Genomic DNA, 20,787 nt, shown 5'->3' with positions numbered 1-20,787 from the left:
TGAAAACCACAACTACACATACCCAGCAATGTAAATCCATGGGAAGCATATGCAACACAGCTGCATATACCCAGCAATACAAAGACATGGGAAGTATATGTAACACAGATGAACATACCCAGCAAAGCAAAGACATATGAAACATGTGCAACTCCAAGGAAGGGATTCAGACGAAGTTCATTGTATGGTACTAAAACTTCTTGTGATATAATCAGCCAAAGTAAAACTCAATAAACAGTGACACAGATTATGCTGTTATTCAAACTCATCAGTAACTATAGTGAACAATAATTCCCTTAATCTGGGACATTTGGGTGTTATGTTTTTTGGCATTATGGAGGACAATCACCTTTCATTGTCAATACCTTCCATCAGTCCCTCAAACCATTTATTGCTTCAGAAAGGAAAAACAAAATTCAGGTTAGACATCTCCGTGAGTCTTTGTGTGCCCCTAGATGGCCACTTGGCTACCAATAGAATCCACATATAACATTTTAATCCAGACACGAGTGTAGCTATGAATACATATGTAAGACATATTGTACCTGCTGATTTTTGAAAGGTTAGCATTTGCCATGTCCAAGGACACTAAATCTCCTACCTTGAAATATATAAATCAGTTAAAGGGATACATATGAGCTAGCAGAAATGGTAAGAATATATGGTTATTATATTGCTAGTTATATGTAGTTTTTACATTACTAGATGTACACTTATAGCTTCATAGGTTTTTAGGTAAGTACTAGGCTAGCTGTCCTTATAGGCCATTTTAAGTCTAGACAATGTCCTTTTTTTGTGCGCAAAATAGCTTATCCTAACTTGGTTATAGATTGGCTTCACCCATCCCATGATCGATAATTGCATATTACCCCTAATGAGAGTAACTGGGATCATGCCATAGATAATTTGAGGAGATCCATGCATGGGATAAAGCTTTAGGAGCTGCCTCTGTCCATTAGGGGTACAGCGGCAGTCCTGGGTAAGTTGCACTTGAAAATGGACAGGGATGAACTTTGTTTTATGTGGATGGGGAGTCTGTTTCACAGTAGTGGTATCCTCTGCAACATATACCGGACCCTTCAAACAGTTCTGTTGATCTTGCAGAAGAGTTTTAGATCCCTACACTCAGTATTTCTGATGCCATTTGACTTGCTGATGTGCAGTAAATCCAACACTAATGGGTTGGAGGATGCTTTGTATATCAGACACATCTTAGTCTGTAAGATATTGAGTATAGTGACAGGGCTTTGCATCGGTCCGTGTAGGACATGTTGTTTAAGCCTTGTATCCTTTTACTAAGGTATCTCTGTGGACATTCCAATTGTATTCTTTTACTGTTTCAAACCTCTGGAATAATCTCCCTCATACAATCAGAACCATTAGTAATCCTTATTCCTTCAAAAAATCCCTCAGACTACATCTCTCTTCTCTCTGGCTATGCACCTGCACCCCAACAAATAACCCCTAAACCTTTCCTCACTGGAACCTAACTCTTAACCATTTTTATTACTTGTATGTCATCTCTTTCTTTCTACCATATTAATCTCATTCTGCTCACTACAGCTTGTCTTACCCCTATGACTTAGACCTCTGTCTCCTTCTTTTTTCTTACCCTTAAGAGAATACTCCTCACTACCAATAACACTGCATATACATTTATAGTCATATGTTGTATGAATGCATAGTATTCCCTAGTTCTCCACATTCATTCCATAATTGTAAACAATTTTTCATTGCTATTATCAATTTGATTTTTATGTACTGCTAGTGTAGTTATATACTGTGTATTGTATGTTATATTTCCTTATATGTACTGCTAGTGTAGTTATATACGCTGTATTGTATGTTATATTTCCTTATATGTACTGCTAGTGTAGTTATATACTCTGTATTGTATGTTATATTTCCTTATATGTACTGCTAGTGTAGTTATATACTCTGTATTGTATGTTATATTTCCTTATATGTACTGCTAGTGTAGTTATATACTCTGTATTGTATGTTATATTTCCTTATATGTACTGCTAGTGTAGTTATATACTCTGTATTGTATGTTATATTTCCTTATATGTACTGCTAGTGTAGTTATATACTCTGTATTGTACGTTATATTTCCTTATATGTACTGCTAGTGTAGTTATATACTCTGTATTGTATGTTATATTTCCTTATATGTACTGCTAGTGTAGTTATATACTCTGTATTGTATGTTATATTTCCTTATATGTACTGCTAGTGTAGTTATATACTCTGTATTGTACGTTATATTTCCTTATATGTACTCTTTGTGGAACGTTTCCACCTGGGCCTCCACTGAAAATGGGATAATTTAGGCCCAGTGGACTTTCCCAGTGAACAAATGCAATAAGTAAGAAAGTAAATAAAATAAATAAATACATTGTTGTATGTGTCTGGACAGATAAATGCCAAAGGGGGCATTATATTCAATAACTGGCCTAATGAGGACTGAGTTAACGAGGACAGTGCCTATGTTTATAAGCTGAGCTTACAAGGACTTTATTACAATAATAGACACATGCTGGTCAAGACTTATGTCACTGTCCACATAAGTTTCCAATTCCCAAACAACTGAGTCACCTCTTAGTGGCGTATTGTCAATGTGGTAGTTCCCTGGGGTAGATGACTTCCCAAGTGATACAATAATGCATTTTTTTGGCATTTTGTTTCATACCATGATTTTGACACCAGTTATTTATTTTTTTGAGATAAACCTTCCTGCAGAATGGCTAAGTCATTTGGGGATTTAATGACTGCTCCTATTCATTCTACTTAAGATGCATCCAAGGATATTGGCAGGACCCACTGATACAGTATTTTTAACTTTTGATAACACTTTTAGAACTTGGTCTTGTGAGATAGTGTGGTGAGCCAATTTCAGGTTTCTTGAGGGACAGAAGAGGGAACAGATGGGTAAAATTAGACCTAAATTTATCAGCCATTGGGTTAACTATATCTTCAGACTCAGTGTAAGTAACATCGTTTGCAGTCAACTCAGAGCATTGATGCATTATGCTGTTGAGATTACGAACATAAATAAAAAATGCACTATAAATATATTTAAAGTATATTTACAATAAACTTGCAGGCTTCTAGTTCATGTTTTTAGTGTATTTTTTTTCATCTTTAATTATAGACTTTTTAATACATTTATCACAGAAGAAAAAACAGTTTTATTAGCAAAATAACAACCATGGACTTTGTGTAGAAATCAAAACCATTTGGTAACACACTTGAATCATGTGATCATAGGATCACATGATCATAGGAGTTACAATGCAATTGAATCACAAGGCCACCCCCCCCCCCCGCCTTGGCCTTGCCAGTTTTTTTCAAGGAAGGCCAGGTCAGTCATGCCAGGGGTGAACTTATGAACACCTGTTTAGTTGTCCAGCTCCATTTTAGAGACAGACAGTGTCACACTGCTTAACTTGGAAAGTAAGTTTGCTCCAGGGAAGTGATACAAGTTGTGTGACAAATCTTTCCCTTTTCTTTGTCTATTTTATTTGTTGGAGTACATTTAGATCTCTGTCCCCAGTTTTAGCTGGGCTATTTCACTTATCGAGGTATAAACAGACTGTGACTTGTTACTGTTGTACAGTGTACTTAAATGCCAAATGCTATGCACCACACATGGGGAAAGGAGATGATTACAGTCTCAAAAACCCTTGCTAAACTCTTGATGCTATATCAACTCTCTTGAAATCTTACTTTTCTTGGCTACTGGTCATGGTAGCTTTCTACGTACCTGGGCATAGTTTTCAGCTCGAGTCAAGAGAGGCAGTTCATATGCTGTTGAGAAATGTGTGCGGACCTGTTGAATTTGTCCAAACCGTTCCCTCTTTCTCCACTTGGCTCTCCTGTTCTGAAACCATACCTGGAGTCAGAAATAACACACAGATTGAAGAAAAGTCACTTCTTTTATCCTATTAAATTAAAGAAAAGCACTAAGAGTTGTTACAAGAAGAGCAGCAATTCAGTTTTAGAAGCTGGTGCATAGCTGGACCCTTTAACTAATTACTGACTTACAGTGTGAAACTTAAGAGAGTCTGTATACACATGGAGAACTCCTGAATTAGACAGCTTTTCCTGTTGTGTGAATACTGATAATCAGTGAAGTCTGTCATTCATTCATTTATAAATCCAAAAAGTAATGCACAATATGGTAGGCACAAGAAGTGACAAGCGGAAATCAAATTTCGATAGTTTAATCCAAACTTTATACCGAAACTAGTAAACTGCTGAGCTTAACAGCTTTTGTTCTTCCCAACACATAGGATTTCTTCAGAACTAAAAACATTTTACAGGAGCTTAATTAAGTAGTTTTTACTAAATCACATGTTCACCAATGCATCGGTAACTTAAAGTGACCTTACACGTATAAACTCATTGAAAGTATCTATAATCATTCATTGCTATGTTTAATTTGCTACACCAATCCAAATAATACCAAACATTTATTTAAGTTTTTTAAAATAACAAATATTAAAAAAAAAATTCAAAATGATTAAAAATTGTTAAAAACTTTTAAATATTACGTTTTTTTCCTAACAGGCTTTCCCAAAACCTACTCAAACATGCATATATAACTATTCTGTATGAACCAGACCCTCGCTATCATGATTTTGCAGCTCTGAGTTTCAATACTGGTGACAGGGATGCATAATCATTCAACCCTAGATAACAATAATCTCTTACTTTCAGTTGTCAAAATAACTCTTTACTCAGTCATGGTTTCCCATGAGCTGCCTCTCAGTCTGATTTCCTCTTTATTTAAAATTGTAAACTGGAATTGTTTAAATGACACACATCCTTCCATGTGCCTGAACAGGGCATTTTGTGTGCCGCCTCTCATAACGTCATAAGAATGTTCATATATCTGCTTTTCATGCTGTCTTTCCATTTTTCCAGTGTTAAAAGTTGGACAGGAAACACATTTGGCTATGTACATAATCAGGTTCTTGTTACAATTTCCAAATTAAAAAAAAAAGAAATTTAGATTTCTTTAGATTTAATGCTATGTTCAAGATATAAAATTTCTTTTTCTAAAATATATTGACATTGGTTACATAAACCATATCTTCTTGATCCTTTTTTCTGCAAATTATCCTTCCCTCCATTTGCTTTTTTGTAATAAATTATTAATGTTATTCTCTTATAAACAAAATGTGGCTTATAACACCAAAAAATAAGAACCAATGAACCAAATCCAAACATCATAGGTGGGAAAAACAAAAAGCACACAGTTCTTAACTGAAAGTGTTTCATAAAATTGAACACTTTCATCTGTATGTATCAACAAGACTTCTTCAGAATACAAAAAGTAAAAAAATCAAGCTGCTTAAAAGACCCTCTCACCATCACATGACCCTAATTAACAAATAAGCAAATAAACATATAAAAAAACCTGTGACAAGTCATTGCTTGGATAACAAAAACACCTACCATTAATAAATTATCAGGGTTACACTAAATAAGAACACAATTTTAATACACAGATAATAGACATGTTGTCATTAGGAGCAGGGGGTGTAAAAGAATTCAAGTGAATTTGCCACTTTAACTAATTGAATTCTATGAAATCTTCCCAGGGCCCACCATGAATATCACTGCAAAAAATATCCAAAGCAAAAAACAAAAACTTGTGAGTAGGATATTCAGAGATATGCTTAAACAGAACATTATTTATGTAATTGTTTCTCATTTCCAAAGTGTGTTCATATATCCGGTCTCTGAACTTATGCTGCATTTTACCCACATAGAAGGAACAACATTCAGTGCATAAAGCAACATATATAATACCCCTTGTGTTATAATTACAATAGTAGAAGGACCTGACTTAACATGTTGTATCTATCCTCAGCGGTTTATGACCGTTTAACCTAGATGATCAATCTCCTTTGAAGAGGCGCTATGGAGGTGTAAAATTTCCCATGTGACTCTGAGAAAATTGATGGCAAGTGTCAGTTATCTAAAATAAAAAAAAAATAGTCCTTAGTATTTCCCTTGTTTTAGTTTGGAAATAAGGAAAACAGTCCACAGACATCTCTTGAATCCCCTTCTGCTGGGTAACTACTTTCCAGCACCACCCTGATCATACTTAACCAACTAAGGCTGAGAACTAACTTCTTTCCATAACAGAGGCAACTTTTATATTCTTTGTAGTTGGCATAATCTGATGAACGTGTAATTATTTTTCTATTACTTTCTGTGGAACTTTAAAGAGCTTATCCTAACCTGACTATTATATTTTATTCATATATAGGACCTCTGCTGCATGATTACTACTTAAATCTTCATTTAGTTAGATAGAGCAATTGTTCAGCTATTTGAATTTTCATCAGTTATATAAAAGTACGTGTGGAGTAACTACAAATCAAAATTCCAAAAAAGGATAGATTTGCTAGCATAACATGAGGTAAGTGGCAGCTATTTGTTCTCATTTTTTACTTGAATGTATTATTTGAAAGGTACACAGTGGAGCAATGGGTAGCATTGCCACCTCACAGAAAGAGGTTCTGTTGTTCAGTTCTTGGCTTGAATGCCATTTGTGTACAGTCTGCATGTGTTCCTTGTGTTTCATTTTTTTTAATTGAGTTTTTTAGTTTCTTCTCACACTCCAAAGATGTGCATGCAGTAGATGGATAAGGAATCTAAATTGTCCGTAGGTCTGAGTGTGTGCATGTGTGATAGGGAAGAAAGATCTGGTAACCTACTTCCATTTCCCCATTTACTTTGTAAACTCCACGGATAGAGGTGGCTGGCCATGAGGTCACTCCTGGACTCAGCTGTGATTCATAAGACAGAGAGACTCTTTATGAAATACACATACTATCTGACTTAAATGGCAAAATGAACTATGTCAGGGAAATCTCAGTGGTCATCTTTTACTAGTTGTTTGTCTGAGATGATTGCAAACCTACAAATGTTTGAATAAATGTCAGTAAGGCAATAAAAGGATGGTCTGAAGTTGCTAGAATACCAGCAAACCTTGTCTGTCTACTTGTCCCAATGGCAGCGGCTGAAGACTTTCCACTACATGGCTACCATCATTTTCAAGTTTTGATTTTTTCCCATTGTAGTGGATAGCCCTTTTCCGTACCACAAACTCAATGCCAGGCAAATACACATTTTCTTTTCTGCTTTGCTGTAGACCGCCCTTATTTAATTCACAAAAGAAGGTTTCCCTTCCTTGCTGCCTTTACTGTCTATGTTGACTCTCTGTTACAAGAGACACGTTAAGGAAAAAAATCAAGTCAACAGAAAATAATTTATATACTTCTGGATCTTTGGAAAGTAGACAAAATGAACAGAAGTCTATATTAGGTTCATACATATTCCTGATTTATGTAAAACCTTGGTGCATAAAATTTCCACAAGTCTCGTAATCTGGCATACAGAAGAAATATGACGCACATTGTCTATATTGTTCCAGGTGCAGATAATATTAATAGATTTTGACTGCTCTCATCTTTACCAGATTTATAGTGCCATAACTTATCATATAATTTAGGAACTTCAAGTGCTTTTATAAATCGTACATAAAATGCAGTCTCTTGACTAGGTTATATAGTTTTCCATCCAGTTAGCATTACATCAGGTCTGTACAGTAATTGTTCAGATTTTTAATGTTATTTATTTTTGCTTTTTTCAGTAAAACACTATAAACTGAACATTTTCTAGTGGAATAAAACTGTTATCAAATATTGATGTTAAAAGTTTTATTTGTTACTAATTATTTTAAAGCAAATACTCAACAAATACTGAAATTTCCTTAACACAATATATTTAAGAATTATGCACTTCATATTCATAATGTTACCAGCTTTTTATTACTGGCAACAGTAGAGGAAATACATAAATGAAGGTGGACTAAATAATTTATTTTAATTCATTTACTGATACCTGCTATATTCTCATCAAGGTCAAGAAGGAGTCTATCCTGGCACTCACAGAGTGTAAGGTAGAGAACTAGTGCTGGATGTGATGTCAGTCTATTAAGACAGAAACACAAACACTTACACACAATCTAGATTACCATTTCACCTCTCAGTGTGACTTTGGGATGCAGGTGGAAAATAATAACCCCAGTGAAAACCTAGCTGGACACAGAGAAGACATACAGACTCCACCACAAAAGGTACCTTAGACATGAGCTAAACATGTACACAACAATATTAGTGCAAGGGCTCTCATACTATTACGCTGCATAATTCTGTTACATATTTATAATATGAGGAAATGTGCAATATATGTTCCCTGCACACCTGAAGCTTGGCAGCATTACCTTTACAGGGCCACAGCCTTGTGTAATGCATACATATAGCAGATACATCTAAGACACTAAATACAATTATAATTGCCAAACAAGAATAAATATTGTACACCCCTGTACCTAGAAAACCACTTATTTTGCCTCTGATACAGAAGAAAACAAAACAAAACAGATCAATAATATACACATAATTAGCACATTTACAAATATAAAAATCAATATGACTTTGCAGATGGGTAGATTACTTATAATACACATCAGGAGACTTCACTCAGATGTTTTCTTCTCACTAGCTAAGAAGGTCATGATGGCTGCACCATAGGTCTCTGTAGTTGAGCCAGCACTATTCACCTGAGTGAAGTATGTAAGAGGCCTTAGAGATCACCCTGGCAAGACTGTGCCAGGAATCCACCTTATAATGTGAACCCTCATGAAAGTCCACAGTCAGGTGCAACTCGAAGTCCCTATTCAGCAAATGGAAAATAGGGCTTTCCTTGTTATACCACTGAGGCTTTCTTTGCCAAACTCAGTACCCTTAGAATCCATGGCCATTCACTAGGTCACATTCTAGAGAACCATGGCAGGCCCATTGCAGTCATGCCACACTCAGTACCCTTGGAATCCATGGCCATTCTCCAAGGTCACATTCCAGAGAACCCATTGTGGTCATGACATTTTACTTTCTCAGCAAGTGTGATGCACCTGAAGGCTTCCTGTTAGTGCGACCTGTCATAGTGTGATCATTATATACCAAATGTTTGAATGGCAGGGTGGTGTTAAGATGTGAATGCTGGCATGGAATGCATGTAGCAGTGCTAACTAACCATGAGAGCTGCTTTGCACTTTTCTTTGGGTACAGAAGTAGACTCCTTTTTCCCTTGTCCTCATACGAATCATTGACCTGTCCAGTACCTGTACCTGATCAGTGTGCTTTGCATTTGAAGATGCCAGTAAATGAGACTAAGAGGACTTTTAGCATGACTTGGCCCACAACCATGATGCATAAAAACAGCAGCTCAGGAACACTCATTATTATTAATTACTGTTCATTATTATTCATTAATATATTTATTACTATTCATTATTATTCATTACTTTTCATTCATTCATTCATTGATTCATTCATTGGTGCCTGATTAAGATAACTGCTATGCTAGATGCTTTGACTTTATAAATTATAAACCACAGCAGCTACCTCATAGTGCTTCAGAAGATTACAGGCATGCGATCTCTCAAACCTGTTGAAAGTAAAGAGCAAGTTTCTTTACAGAGGGGCATTTATTTACAAGGTCAGTGTACACCTTAAAGATTGTCATTAGTCTCTGCCTTTCCATTAAATATTTGCTTAAACCTGAATTGCTGTTATGTTTATTGAAATGTTTGTTAATGTTGTAACTTAAAGGTGCAATCACATAGAGTACCATCAGGAGTTCCAAGCATGGGGGGGGGGGGCACCCTGCCATGGAAGGGTGTAAGTACATCAGCAGAACTGCAGTACAGTCCATATAATGTATTATTATGAATATGTTCCCTTGTGAACTTTAAGCAATATAATAGGTCTCAGTTTTGCATTGATTCTGTTGTGTGAGGCCATTCTACTCAGCACAGAGAAGACAATGTTGGACATCATACAAGTGGTTGTACACACCATGGTTACTGCCCTCTACCTGAGCTGGCTCTCTCAATGTCCATGACTCAGCAAATTTGTATGGCTATAATACAGAGAAAGGTTAACAACACCGCAGTCCTTGCTGAGGTAGTAGGTGTTTTACAAGGTGCATGTGATGACCTATGGCAGTGCATGTCCCACATGTAACATCATGTATCTATTGGACAGGCAGATTACACAATTCAGATCTCCCTGTGCACACAAACATCATTGTAGACACAGTTCCTCTAGCTGCTCCACCTCTGTATCCAGTGTTGAGAGCCTCCACAGAATGGAGAGGCCACAACTGAGCACAAGTAGTGCCACCACTACCACTCTACCATCCAGTATGGAGGAGAGTAACATATGCATATGTCCATGAAGGGAGGGAGCTCATGCCACACTGATGCTCTGTACAGGCTATTGCTTGCATTCATGAAGTACTCTTCATCTAGGCAAGGTCTGGATAGTTCCTGCAACTTTGACAGGAGAGGGTGTTCCTACGGAGAAGGGTATGCATGGCCTGCATGTACATATTCTCTGCGAGTCTTGAATCTGTTTGTAAATGCTCATCACAGTGCTGCAGTTTTGTCCCAATACGTACACAATCATATGTCCAGAAGGCTGGGTCCCACTGCTGGCAGCACTCCTTCCCTGCTCAATGCAGCCTAGTCCACCTGCCTCCCATCCGACACCCCACAGCATTAGATTAGTTTCAACAATACCAACATGCATACATTTGCTCATGAATAACACTTAACATTGTGTTCCTTCCCTCCTCTGCCCTCTGAATTCTGTTACTTGGGTAGCCCATACTTGAACACAATTTGGGTAAGTCTTTGCATGGCTAACTCACAGCCTGGGTGAAGGTTTGCATGCACCACTTGTTACTTTTATGAATACTGCTTTAGTCTGTCCCACAGTTATGAACTACCTGCTGCCTCTTAATCAGTGCCACAGTGTGCTGTGCCCACATATGCCTGGCATGGTCTTCCAGAGTAGCCCATATCTCCACAAGTTCCTCATCAGGCTCCTCGTCCACTTCCAGGTGTGAGACTTTTTCCTTCTGAATGTGTCTGCCCTGCTGCAACAGTTTGTGTACAATTGTGTTATGTGAGATAGCACATTCTGAAAATATTTTATCACATATACCAGAATCATACTGCATGGCACCTTCAGATACATGCATACAGACAGTGAAGTATGCCCTCAGCAGGCCAAACACACATTCAGAGATGACCTAGGTTTGTGACAGGGCACAGTTGTAGTTAGTTTCCTCCATGCTTTGGTGATTTTTGATAGGTGTCATTAATCATGGTCCAGGGCATATATGGTTTTGAGAATAAGAAGCCCCCAAGTAAAATTACCCGACAGTAACCACTGGAGTAGGTCGCACATATGTTATATGTGAGAGCTGTAAGTGCTGCCTGGGAGGTCTTCAGACACATTACGCATAACATCATATGCATTACAGACTACCTAGCAGTTGATGGAGTGTTATCCTAATGGTATATATAGCTTATTTTCTGTTCACCATATGGGGCTTTTATAGCAATGTGGGTACAGTCTATGGCCCCAAGTACCTCAGGAAAATGGATAAAAAAGTATCACCACAAACTAATAGTTCCAAAAGGAAAAAACTCTTTAATTAATTCATTATTTGCACATTAAGCGCTTTCGTCCTGTTACAAAAGACTTCATCAGAATGCACAGACAATATCTTTACAACCTTATTTATAGGCAAACCCAATCACACGATCAATTAACTGCCTAATAACATACTTAAAGACAAAATTCAAGCATAATAAATTTAAGCATTTTTTTAACTAACCTACCCCTGCAACTATACATTGGTAAGCTTTAAAAAACATTCTTTTTTAAAAACATGTAAATGAATAAACATATATGCAAACACAAAATGCACATACACATAAAGAACTTTTTACCCATAAACATCAATGGACACTCACAGAAATATAAATTACTTGAATCCTATATGAAACCAAATTACCTACCAAGTAATAAAGGACCCACATTGCTTTTAGTCTCAATGCACTCCTAATGGACATCACATCATTAAGACCTGGGAATACAGTGGCATGACACCTAAGCTGCCATTTTAGTTCCTTAAATTCTAAAAATAGTCCTCAGGAAAATGGACTATATCATACAAAGTCCATATGTTGTTGGATCTCTCCTGTATGATACATGGATATGACATATGATTCCCCAACATACTATAGCATGGCACTGGGGACTGCTGAGGTATCCTTGATACAAATAAGTGTAGTACACCCACTATGTCCCCTGGTGGTCACTGAAAGGTTCCTGTAGCTGGTACCTGCAAAGCCACACATACCCTGATATCCACAAGTATAGGTACTCTATGGGTCCCATGAGCCTACAAATGAGGGTGACACATCTCAACCCTGTAGCAGTCCACAACTTCAGTTATGTGGTGGGTATGAAATGTTAAATGTGGACAAATGACACTGTACCACTGAGGGCGATGACATGCAACACCATGACCATCAGTGCCGAGTGCGTCCTGTTGCATATACAGGCTGGTTAATGATGCATCGATCCTATACATTAAACTGCGATTCACCTCCCATAACTCCCAGATTTTAGCATTTTACTTTGATCGTTAACTCTGGGATAATGATTCTAGTCTTGGTATGGGTTCACTTTGGAATCCTGACATACTGAAATGTCGAATTTCAGTATCTTGAGACCAAAGTGTCAAATCTGCAGTTGCGCAAAACTGCGGAATATCGAACCCAGAAATGCCGAGCCCGCAGTAGTGATGGCGCATTAGGTAAGTGTTATTTTTTTTTAAGGGTTTTGGGGAGGGTTTGTGTGTATCTGAGTGTGTTGGGGAGTTTTAGGTGTGGGTTAGGGTAGGTAGGTAAGAGTGTGTAAGTGTTGAGAGTGGTGGTGTTTGTATGTATGTGATGTGTGTTTGTGCAAGGGGGGTGTAGAATATATATATATATAAGTAGCGGGGGTGTGGGGAGTGCAGGGGGGCTTACTCCGCTGCTTATAGGAAAGGTAGGTGTGTTTGTTTGTTTTGTTGTGTTCGTGTGTGTTGTTTAGGTTTGTTTTAGTGTTGGGAGATAGGTGTATTTGTGTGGTGTAGTGTTTTTTCGGTAGTCGCGGTTTCGGGTTTGTGAGTTTTCGGCTTTATAGTCTTGAGATACTGATATTTGATATTTCAGTTTTTCAGGATTACAAAGTGAGTCCCTAGGTATATATAACTCTCATTTCCATTCACAGAGGCACTCATTTTAATAATGTTGCTCATTATCATGTCATTAATACCACCATTAGCATAATATGTCGCCTGCCAGCTCTCCCAGCCTTCCTTTCTTGTGCTTAGTGTGACTTGGAATTGCTCACACCTTGCTTACAGCATCTTGGAAAATGTTTCAGAATTTCGGGGATTGTCTAAGTACTGAAAATAAAACTGAAGTTGAATTTATGAGATGAAGCCTTGTAGCATGGTTAATGCACAATGGGGGGATGGCGAAGAAGAAATGGAGAACTTTATGGAAACCTGGGTGTAATACAAATAAACAAATATACTGGAATGTGCCTAAAAAATGGAAAATAATTCACAATTTGAGGAAAATTCTTTATGACTGTGACTCACCTCAAATGAGTTTGCAGAACATAACTTATTAAATAAATTCCAGGCCAGAGAGAAGATCTTTGCTGTTAACTAGAGGCTGAGCTGCAAATACATTACACCACAGCTAAGTGTGCGGATGTACAAACATACACATCTGTCCATGTCTAGTAGTGACTCCATACACTAAATGCCATCTCCCCTTACTCAAATTATCAAGGGAAATTTGAAAATAATACTTACCAAGTAACGGCATACCACCTAATGTTATTAATTGACTAAACTCACACGTGTAATGCTGGTGTACACTGCATAACAGGACCCTAAATGTTGTGTACAACTACTGTGGTTACACAAACACACACACACACACACACACACACACACACACACACACACACACACACACACACACACACATGGGTGTTCATTCAGTAACATGCATATAGATAAACAGTGGCAATTTTCATATAGCAGTTCTGTGCAAGTATGTTTGTATTTCAAATATACATATATATTTATGTGTTTTGCATGTCTCTGTTTAATATAGCGGTTAATTAGGATGTCAGAAATCCTCTTTGTTGATGTGATGTATACACTATATAGTATGGTAGGAACTTCATGATGGTGCATATACACTGCACATTATGGTAACAGGATTAGCTGATGGAGTGCTGCTAAAAGCAAGGCCTGCAGAGTAAAAATACATAAATGTTTGCCTGTGTTAAAGCAAGATGTTTTTGATGTGTCCAAGAATAGAGTCTCTCGGACAAACCTGACCAGAAGAAGCTGTGAAATACCAGGGATTTAACTGTGGATTTACTTGTGGGGTACAAGAAACCTACCTGTGGATTTACTTGAGTTGTACCAGGAGCCTAACTATGGAGAAGTCATGAGAATCTATATTTGGATGTGTGAGGCAGCCTGACTAAACAGGCAATACCTGAGGACTAGAAGGAATGTTGGCATTGCAAACTGGACTGACACACCCAAACCTGGGAGGTAAGTAATACGTGTGCTTATTTTTTTTTTTATTGAATGTGAACATTTAGGTTTTGCACTGTAAATAAACTTCCAGTTGAATGTTATGAATGGGCCTTAACATGGGTTTTGTGGAGGAGGGGGGGGGTGGTTCAGAAGTCTGACTCTAATATTTGATGGTCTATGCTTCACTGCATTTTGACTAATGATTTGTGAGTTGATAATCCATTTGTTATTGATGTGCATTCTTAACATAGTATCTATCAATAATTCCCTAAAGCATTTTACTTTTTAATTTCAATACATTATCTTGTCTCCTGCATCAATTAAAGCCTGACAAGGATACGTGATGAACAATGCCTGTATAGCTCCGCCAAGCTTTTGTCATGAGCAAGTGCTTAGGAATACATCTCTGGTTTTGTCTGCTGGCCTGTTTAGATCTATCAGTAAAAAACAACACAACATTTGGGAAGTCTTCTTATTCAGGCCCCATAGTGCTACTGAAATACCCATATGATTTTGGAGGGTACTTTTGGACTCGTATTTGAAGGTTTCTTTCAAGTCATCCTGCACACCCTATGGCTATCATTTCATTCATAGTGGAAGTGTGGTCACCCTCGTATCTGTGATGCATGGTGTGGTCATCTCTTAATTTATGGAGGGTGAACTGTTCACTTTTACATATATGGCTGGTCTGGACAGCAATTTATCTATGAATATGGGTACCTGTCCCTTCATGGTTATTGACCTGCAGCTGACTTCTTTGTCTCTAAGCTACTTTCAACTTGTATAGTGCTGATAAATACTTGCACTGATGTACAAATTAATTTGTAATTCAGTTTTGCAAACACTGAAAAAAAAAAAACTACAGTTGGCTGGGAGGTTATCGTTAAAGAAACTATGCCTTGCAGATTATAGACTATCTATCTTCACTGTCCTTATTTAGAATTTTTGATAAACATGTTGAAACAGCTATGATGGGTTTCTGTATGACGCTTTACATTATCTTTGCAAGGTGAAAATTCTAGCTTTTTTAGCTGCGGTCATTGAGAAAATGTGTTTGCGGTCTTCCATTCAATCACTATTAGATCCAGCTTGTGGAACCATCAAGGGGTTTGCTGAGGGTTCATGCAACCTCCAGCCTAAGATATCAAGTTGAATGGTTATATTTTCCAAGCCTTAATCGTGTTATCATATTCATGTGGTTCCTTGGCACATGTTTGCGAGTTTTCTTGTTAGAAATTACTTCTATGGTATACCAGCCTATGAGACTCAGTTTTTTTAACTGGTTTCACATTTAAGCTTCCTTTTGCAGCTTTAATGAGATGTAACATTACTTTGTGAGATCCTTGTCAAAAATGCCCATGGGGATGTCTTCTGGTGCTTCTGGCGGACAGGCATCTTCACAAATTGACTCTTGGTAAATATATTGAGTGAGTTAATTTATAATAGTTGTTATAGGTGATAGTACATTGGTGTTCGTAGTTGGATGATATTGAGTATTCTTGGTTAATTGGTGCTGGATTGGATATTTTTCAAAGATTTCAGCAAACAGTTGAATTTGCTCGGTATGTTAATGCTGTGTGGGAGACTAAAATGTAGGCCATTTGTGGGGATAAAGTAATGGGCACTGTAGAGGTGGTGCCTTACCTCTCATCTTCTTACAGCAAGAAATCTGGACAAAGCCATAAATAATGGGAGGACAAAGGCCCAACAACAGGGACATTTTTTAAATATTGCTCTTACAAACTTAGAAAGTTGATGGAATAACAGGTTTTGCATTAGCTACGTTAATTTCCTGAAAGGTAGGAAGTCTGAATATCAAATGCCTGTCATTATTTTATGACTTTACTCCTCACTGACTTGCTAAAAATCTGCCAGAAAACCACAATTTTATGAGACACAGACCAAAAATATGATTTTGTGAAAATCTGTACAGTTGAGAGGTATGGGTGGTGCTAGTAATGGCTTGGTGCAGCTGTGAAAAGGAAACAGGACAATAATGAAGCCTACAGTGACTATAGCTATGAGTGAAGTTAAGGTGAATGTATTGCTTTATGACCAGACAGATGATGTATTGTTTCTAAAAAACAAGGCGTTTGTGCAGGAAATCACTGAGCTGCAGTTGAAACTGGTAGTATTTATTATTATCTGGTTAAACTAGGGTGTAAAGTGTGAAGAAAAAAATGTGGGATTGGAGTAATGAAACGAAGAAACGTCGGACAGACATAAGCCGAATGCGTTCACTAACTGTTCTGGGAGTCCTAAGGAGTATATAAAAATGTAACACGCATACAGATCATCTTCAGTTTGTTCCTTGTCCTCAGAATGTTTTGTCCCATTTTCAGTCATGGTGTGCTTAGGAACGTATTTTGTCTTGACTTTGGAAGCTTAATAAGGTTTGTCACCTGCATAAAATGTGTTTCTGGCAATGATTTTTCACTTCAAATGGCAGAATATCAAGCTCCAGAATTACGAGTTTATTTCCCAATGTAGACAACAGAATATTTCTGCTAACATGGTCAAATGTCTGGACTTAGAGTTGGCATAGAAAGTGATTTTCCTCAGGGTCTTAGAGAACATGACTGGAAGAGACTGTGACTCGTACCACTTTGTTAGGCTGGAATATTCTCAGTAATGTTTGACAATCTGGATGTACCCTGCTATTGTGAACATGGGTAATTATATTAGTGCTATTATATTATAATAGATGTTGCTTTAGGTACTTACCATGTGCCGTAATGATGCATTGGTTATTGTGCTGTTTACATTTTTTTTATTGATGAGTAGTTTAATTTTTTATTGAAATCGTCACGCTAGTTTCAAAATGTATTTTTCACTAACGTTATTTTATATGAGGCATGATTTTGAAACTTAACTTAAATTTTAGAGTTTAATGTGTGAAAGTGACCAGTAAGGGGTTGACAAGAAAGGGATTTTTCTTTAATATTTTGTTCAGCATGTGGGTGCTTTTATTTGCTTAGAATATGTTTAGAATATGGATTGTGGAGATGACTGGATTAGATGTTCATTTTAATGGGGTTTCCCTAACATCTCATTGTTTGCTTTAATTTGGCTGTCTGGCTTTGATTTAAAAGCATGTAAACTCTGTGACCATTCCTTTTAAAAATAGCCCATCCCTCAGAAGGGGTGCCAGTGGGTCCTCTAATGAGGAGAGAAGATGCCTGCCCTTGCTGGATGAGGGAGAGCATAAGTTGTGTTCGTGTCTTGGACTAGAGTTTATCAAATAGCAGGGTGTAGTTTAATTAGTTTTGAATGAGATGTTTAGTAATTTATGTGAGTGTATCAGATAAATGGATAACAGTCTCCTAATGAATGTTAGACCCCTTTTGCTGTGAAAAAAAACAAGAGGATACACTTGCTAAGAATGTATTCCACAGGTAGTGGTTTGGAGGGTGCACTCCTGCAAGTAAAGCCTCCTGTGGGAAAAACTAATAGGGTATTACGTGATAGAATGAGGGAACATATGTACAATATATAAAAGAATTCCCCTAATAACGCCCTGTCGAAACATGTTACTGAACAAGGAGTACATCATACTTTTAAATTTAGGGTTATGGAGGTAATTAAACCCAGTATTAGGGGGGAAATGTTAGAACATACACTGAATATAGGGAAACATGTTGGATTATTATTTTAAGAGCGGACAGAGGTAAGGGCTTAAACGAGAGGGCATCTATTAAGCCCGTCTTAAAGAGGAGGAGGCTGTGTAAATAAACTGGTCACTGTTTTTGAAATTTTATGCAGTCTTAATTTTATATATATATTTTATTTTTAAGATTTATGTGTTTTCACCTCGATTATGGGGATTGAGCCAATGTTTCATATATACTTTTATATATATTTTTTACACATAGATCTGTAACCGTAGACTTGTTTTGGTTATACAGCTTTAATGAATTTTAATTGAATAATTAGCATTGATTACCTAGCTTCTTATATATGTGTTCTTTCGTCTTGTATATATTTTTGGTCTGATGAAGCTCCTAAGTGAAAGCGCTTACCATTGTTGAATAAACCTGTGTTTTATACAGACGTTTGACATTGGATTTATGGACTTTTTATATGCTGCTGCCATTGATGCAAGTTTTTTAACCTCGTTATTATTTTATATTTTTTAGCCCTGGTTGCTCCATAGCTCCGTACTTTAATTTTGACATATGTAATGTGTGTCTGAGCCTTGTCTTTTGTAGTGATAGTTTTATGAATTTTTTTTTAAGGTAAGGTTAGAGTGAGGGGCTTGTGCAGCATTAGGGTTTGCATACCTAAGTGATCTGACCCTAACTATAACCCCATAAACAGCACAGTTGTTTTAGAAAAAAGTGGTTGTATTTTGTGCAGAATGAAACAGAAGAAACAGGCAACTTAATATTAAAGACAAAGAGCCTGAGTCCAAAAGACTTGACTGAGACAACACTGAGTGCAGGTCTTTTGGAATCTAGTCCCTGGTGTAAGCCTGCTTATGTGTAGGCCTTGCACTGAAGTAAGTCCATTGAATTGAGTGCAAGTCTTTTGGAATCAGGGCAAACTTACACTGAGAACAACTCTTTTGGAATCTGTCCTAAAAAGTATTCAGGAGATCTTAAAGTTTCTAGTCTGGGAAATTATCTATAAAAGGCATGGAAAGGATTTCTCTTTTAGATAATATGCTTGGCACATGTTCGGTTAATGGATGAGGATGAAACTAAATGAATTCCAGCTTTTATCAGTGGCTCTGGTGTGTTTTTGATGTCTGACTACTGAAACTGAACCGATGCCGAAGGGTGCAGGCAAGGGATGCATAAATCAGGAGTAACACAGTGAAGGTAACTACAGCAGAGATTTTCACTGAATTGTAGTGGGGATAAGCATGCCAAGGTATGTCTGTTAATAAAATATACTCTAGAGACTCTGAAAACACGAATGTACAGCTGCTGGAAAATAAATGCTCTGGTTTCCATTTTGTATGGTTAGACATGTTGCGATTCTTGTTTTTAGGGTTAAAATTTTCATACTGCTTTGATGCAGGTGTTAAAAGATGTGTAATAAATGTTCTCATTCAGATGCTTTTTAGTGTTAGCAGACTGCTGAGAGGGTCACAGTCATTAAGAAAAGAAGACCTGTTTGAGAGATCTTTTATAGTTTGCAGATACTGACAATGTTTTTTTTTTTTTGTATAATTCATCTATTCACATTTTACACTAGTAGTAAGTAATTGCACAAATACTAAACATTCCACTGCATCTAGGCAGAAGACCTATGCACGTGTGGTACTATTAAAACAATAACTGCCCTTGACAGAAAGGAACTAGACTGTATTGGATGTCAAACTTAAATCCCACATTGCAAGTTAAAACTACGAAGTAAGATATATAGAAAGATGGATTTAGGATGCCAAACTGAAAAATGGGAGTATGAACATTCTATAAATTTGTAAGTTGGAGAATTACTGTGGGGCTTTGTTTTGATAGTCAGTATGAAAGATTCGAAAGGCAACCTGGTCTTACTGAAACACAAATACTGAACCATTACGGTATCAAGATATGATGTTCAGGCTTATGTTATTTAATCAATGTGCTTGAAATATAATGCTTAATATTAACTATAACTTTCACAGTCCTACCACCAGCCAGCAGAAGTGCAGAATGACATGCTTGTAGGAGTGATTTTCTTTTTTTAATTGCATGTCAGTACCTTATTTTAATGCCAACCTTCCTGTCATTTGTAGACTGCAAAGCCATTTATTCTTTTATTAATGTTTTCCATGCTGTGTCTTATTTCAATGGCAACAATGTAATCTCTGTTTAAGCAACATCTTGCTGGCAGTGGGATGCAACTGGAAGTAATACGGTACTGAAAAATCAGTCCGAAAATATACCCAGTGCAAAGCACTCCTTGCTCTTTATTAGAAGATGATCTATTTGTTTCCAGCTGCTAAGTTGTCAGCAATGCCTGACCTGCAAATTGAGCCATTTAGGATTAGGAATATGTGCTGATTTATGTAAAACATGTCATGCTACTAACATGTACCTGTCTTTTATTCAGAATGTAGGTAGAATACTTAAGTAGCTGATCTTGACAAAAATGCATAAATACACATATTGCAGAAAACTTTCAAGGGAATACACATATTGCAGAAAACTTTCAAGGGACTAATCGGGCTCTAATCCTTTGGATTCTTGTTGATATGCTCTGGTTTAGGTCCTCTGCAGTAATTAGTGAACTAACTTGCAGAAT

General features: G+C 37.1%; 1 protein-coding gene across 1 annotated transcript in view; it reads right to left on the bottom strand.

Annotated features, from left to right (window-relative positions):
• Positions 1-20,787, bottom strand: part of ALX4 (ALX homeobox 4) — a 509,794-nt gene that overhangs the window by 55,845 nt on the left and 433,162 nt on the right. The window contains exon 3 of the mRNA XM_044078313.1: positions 3,767-3,895. Within this exon, the coding sequence (XP_043934248.1) occupies positions 3,767-3,895 (129 nt within the window). The remainder of the gene's footprint in view (positions 1-3,766; positions 3,896-20,787) is intronic.

This window comes from Protopterus annectens, chromosome 7.part0, assembly GCF_019279795.1.
Source record: "Protopterus annectens isolate FY-2018-M chromosome 7.part0, PAN1.0, whole genome shotgun sequence".
Taxonomy (NCBI): Eukaryota; Metazoa; Chordata; order Ceratodontiformes; family Protopteridae; genus Protopterus; species Protopterus annectens.
This window is presented reverse-complemented; position numbering and strand designations above follow the sequence as displayed.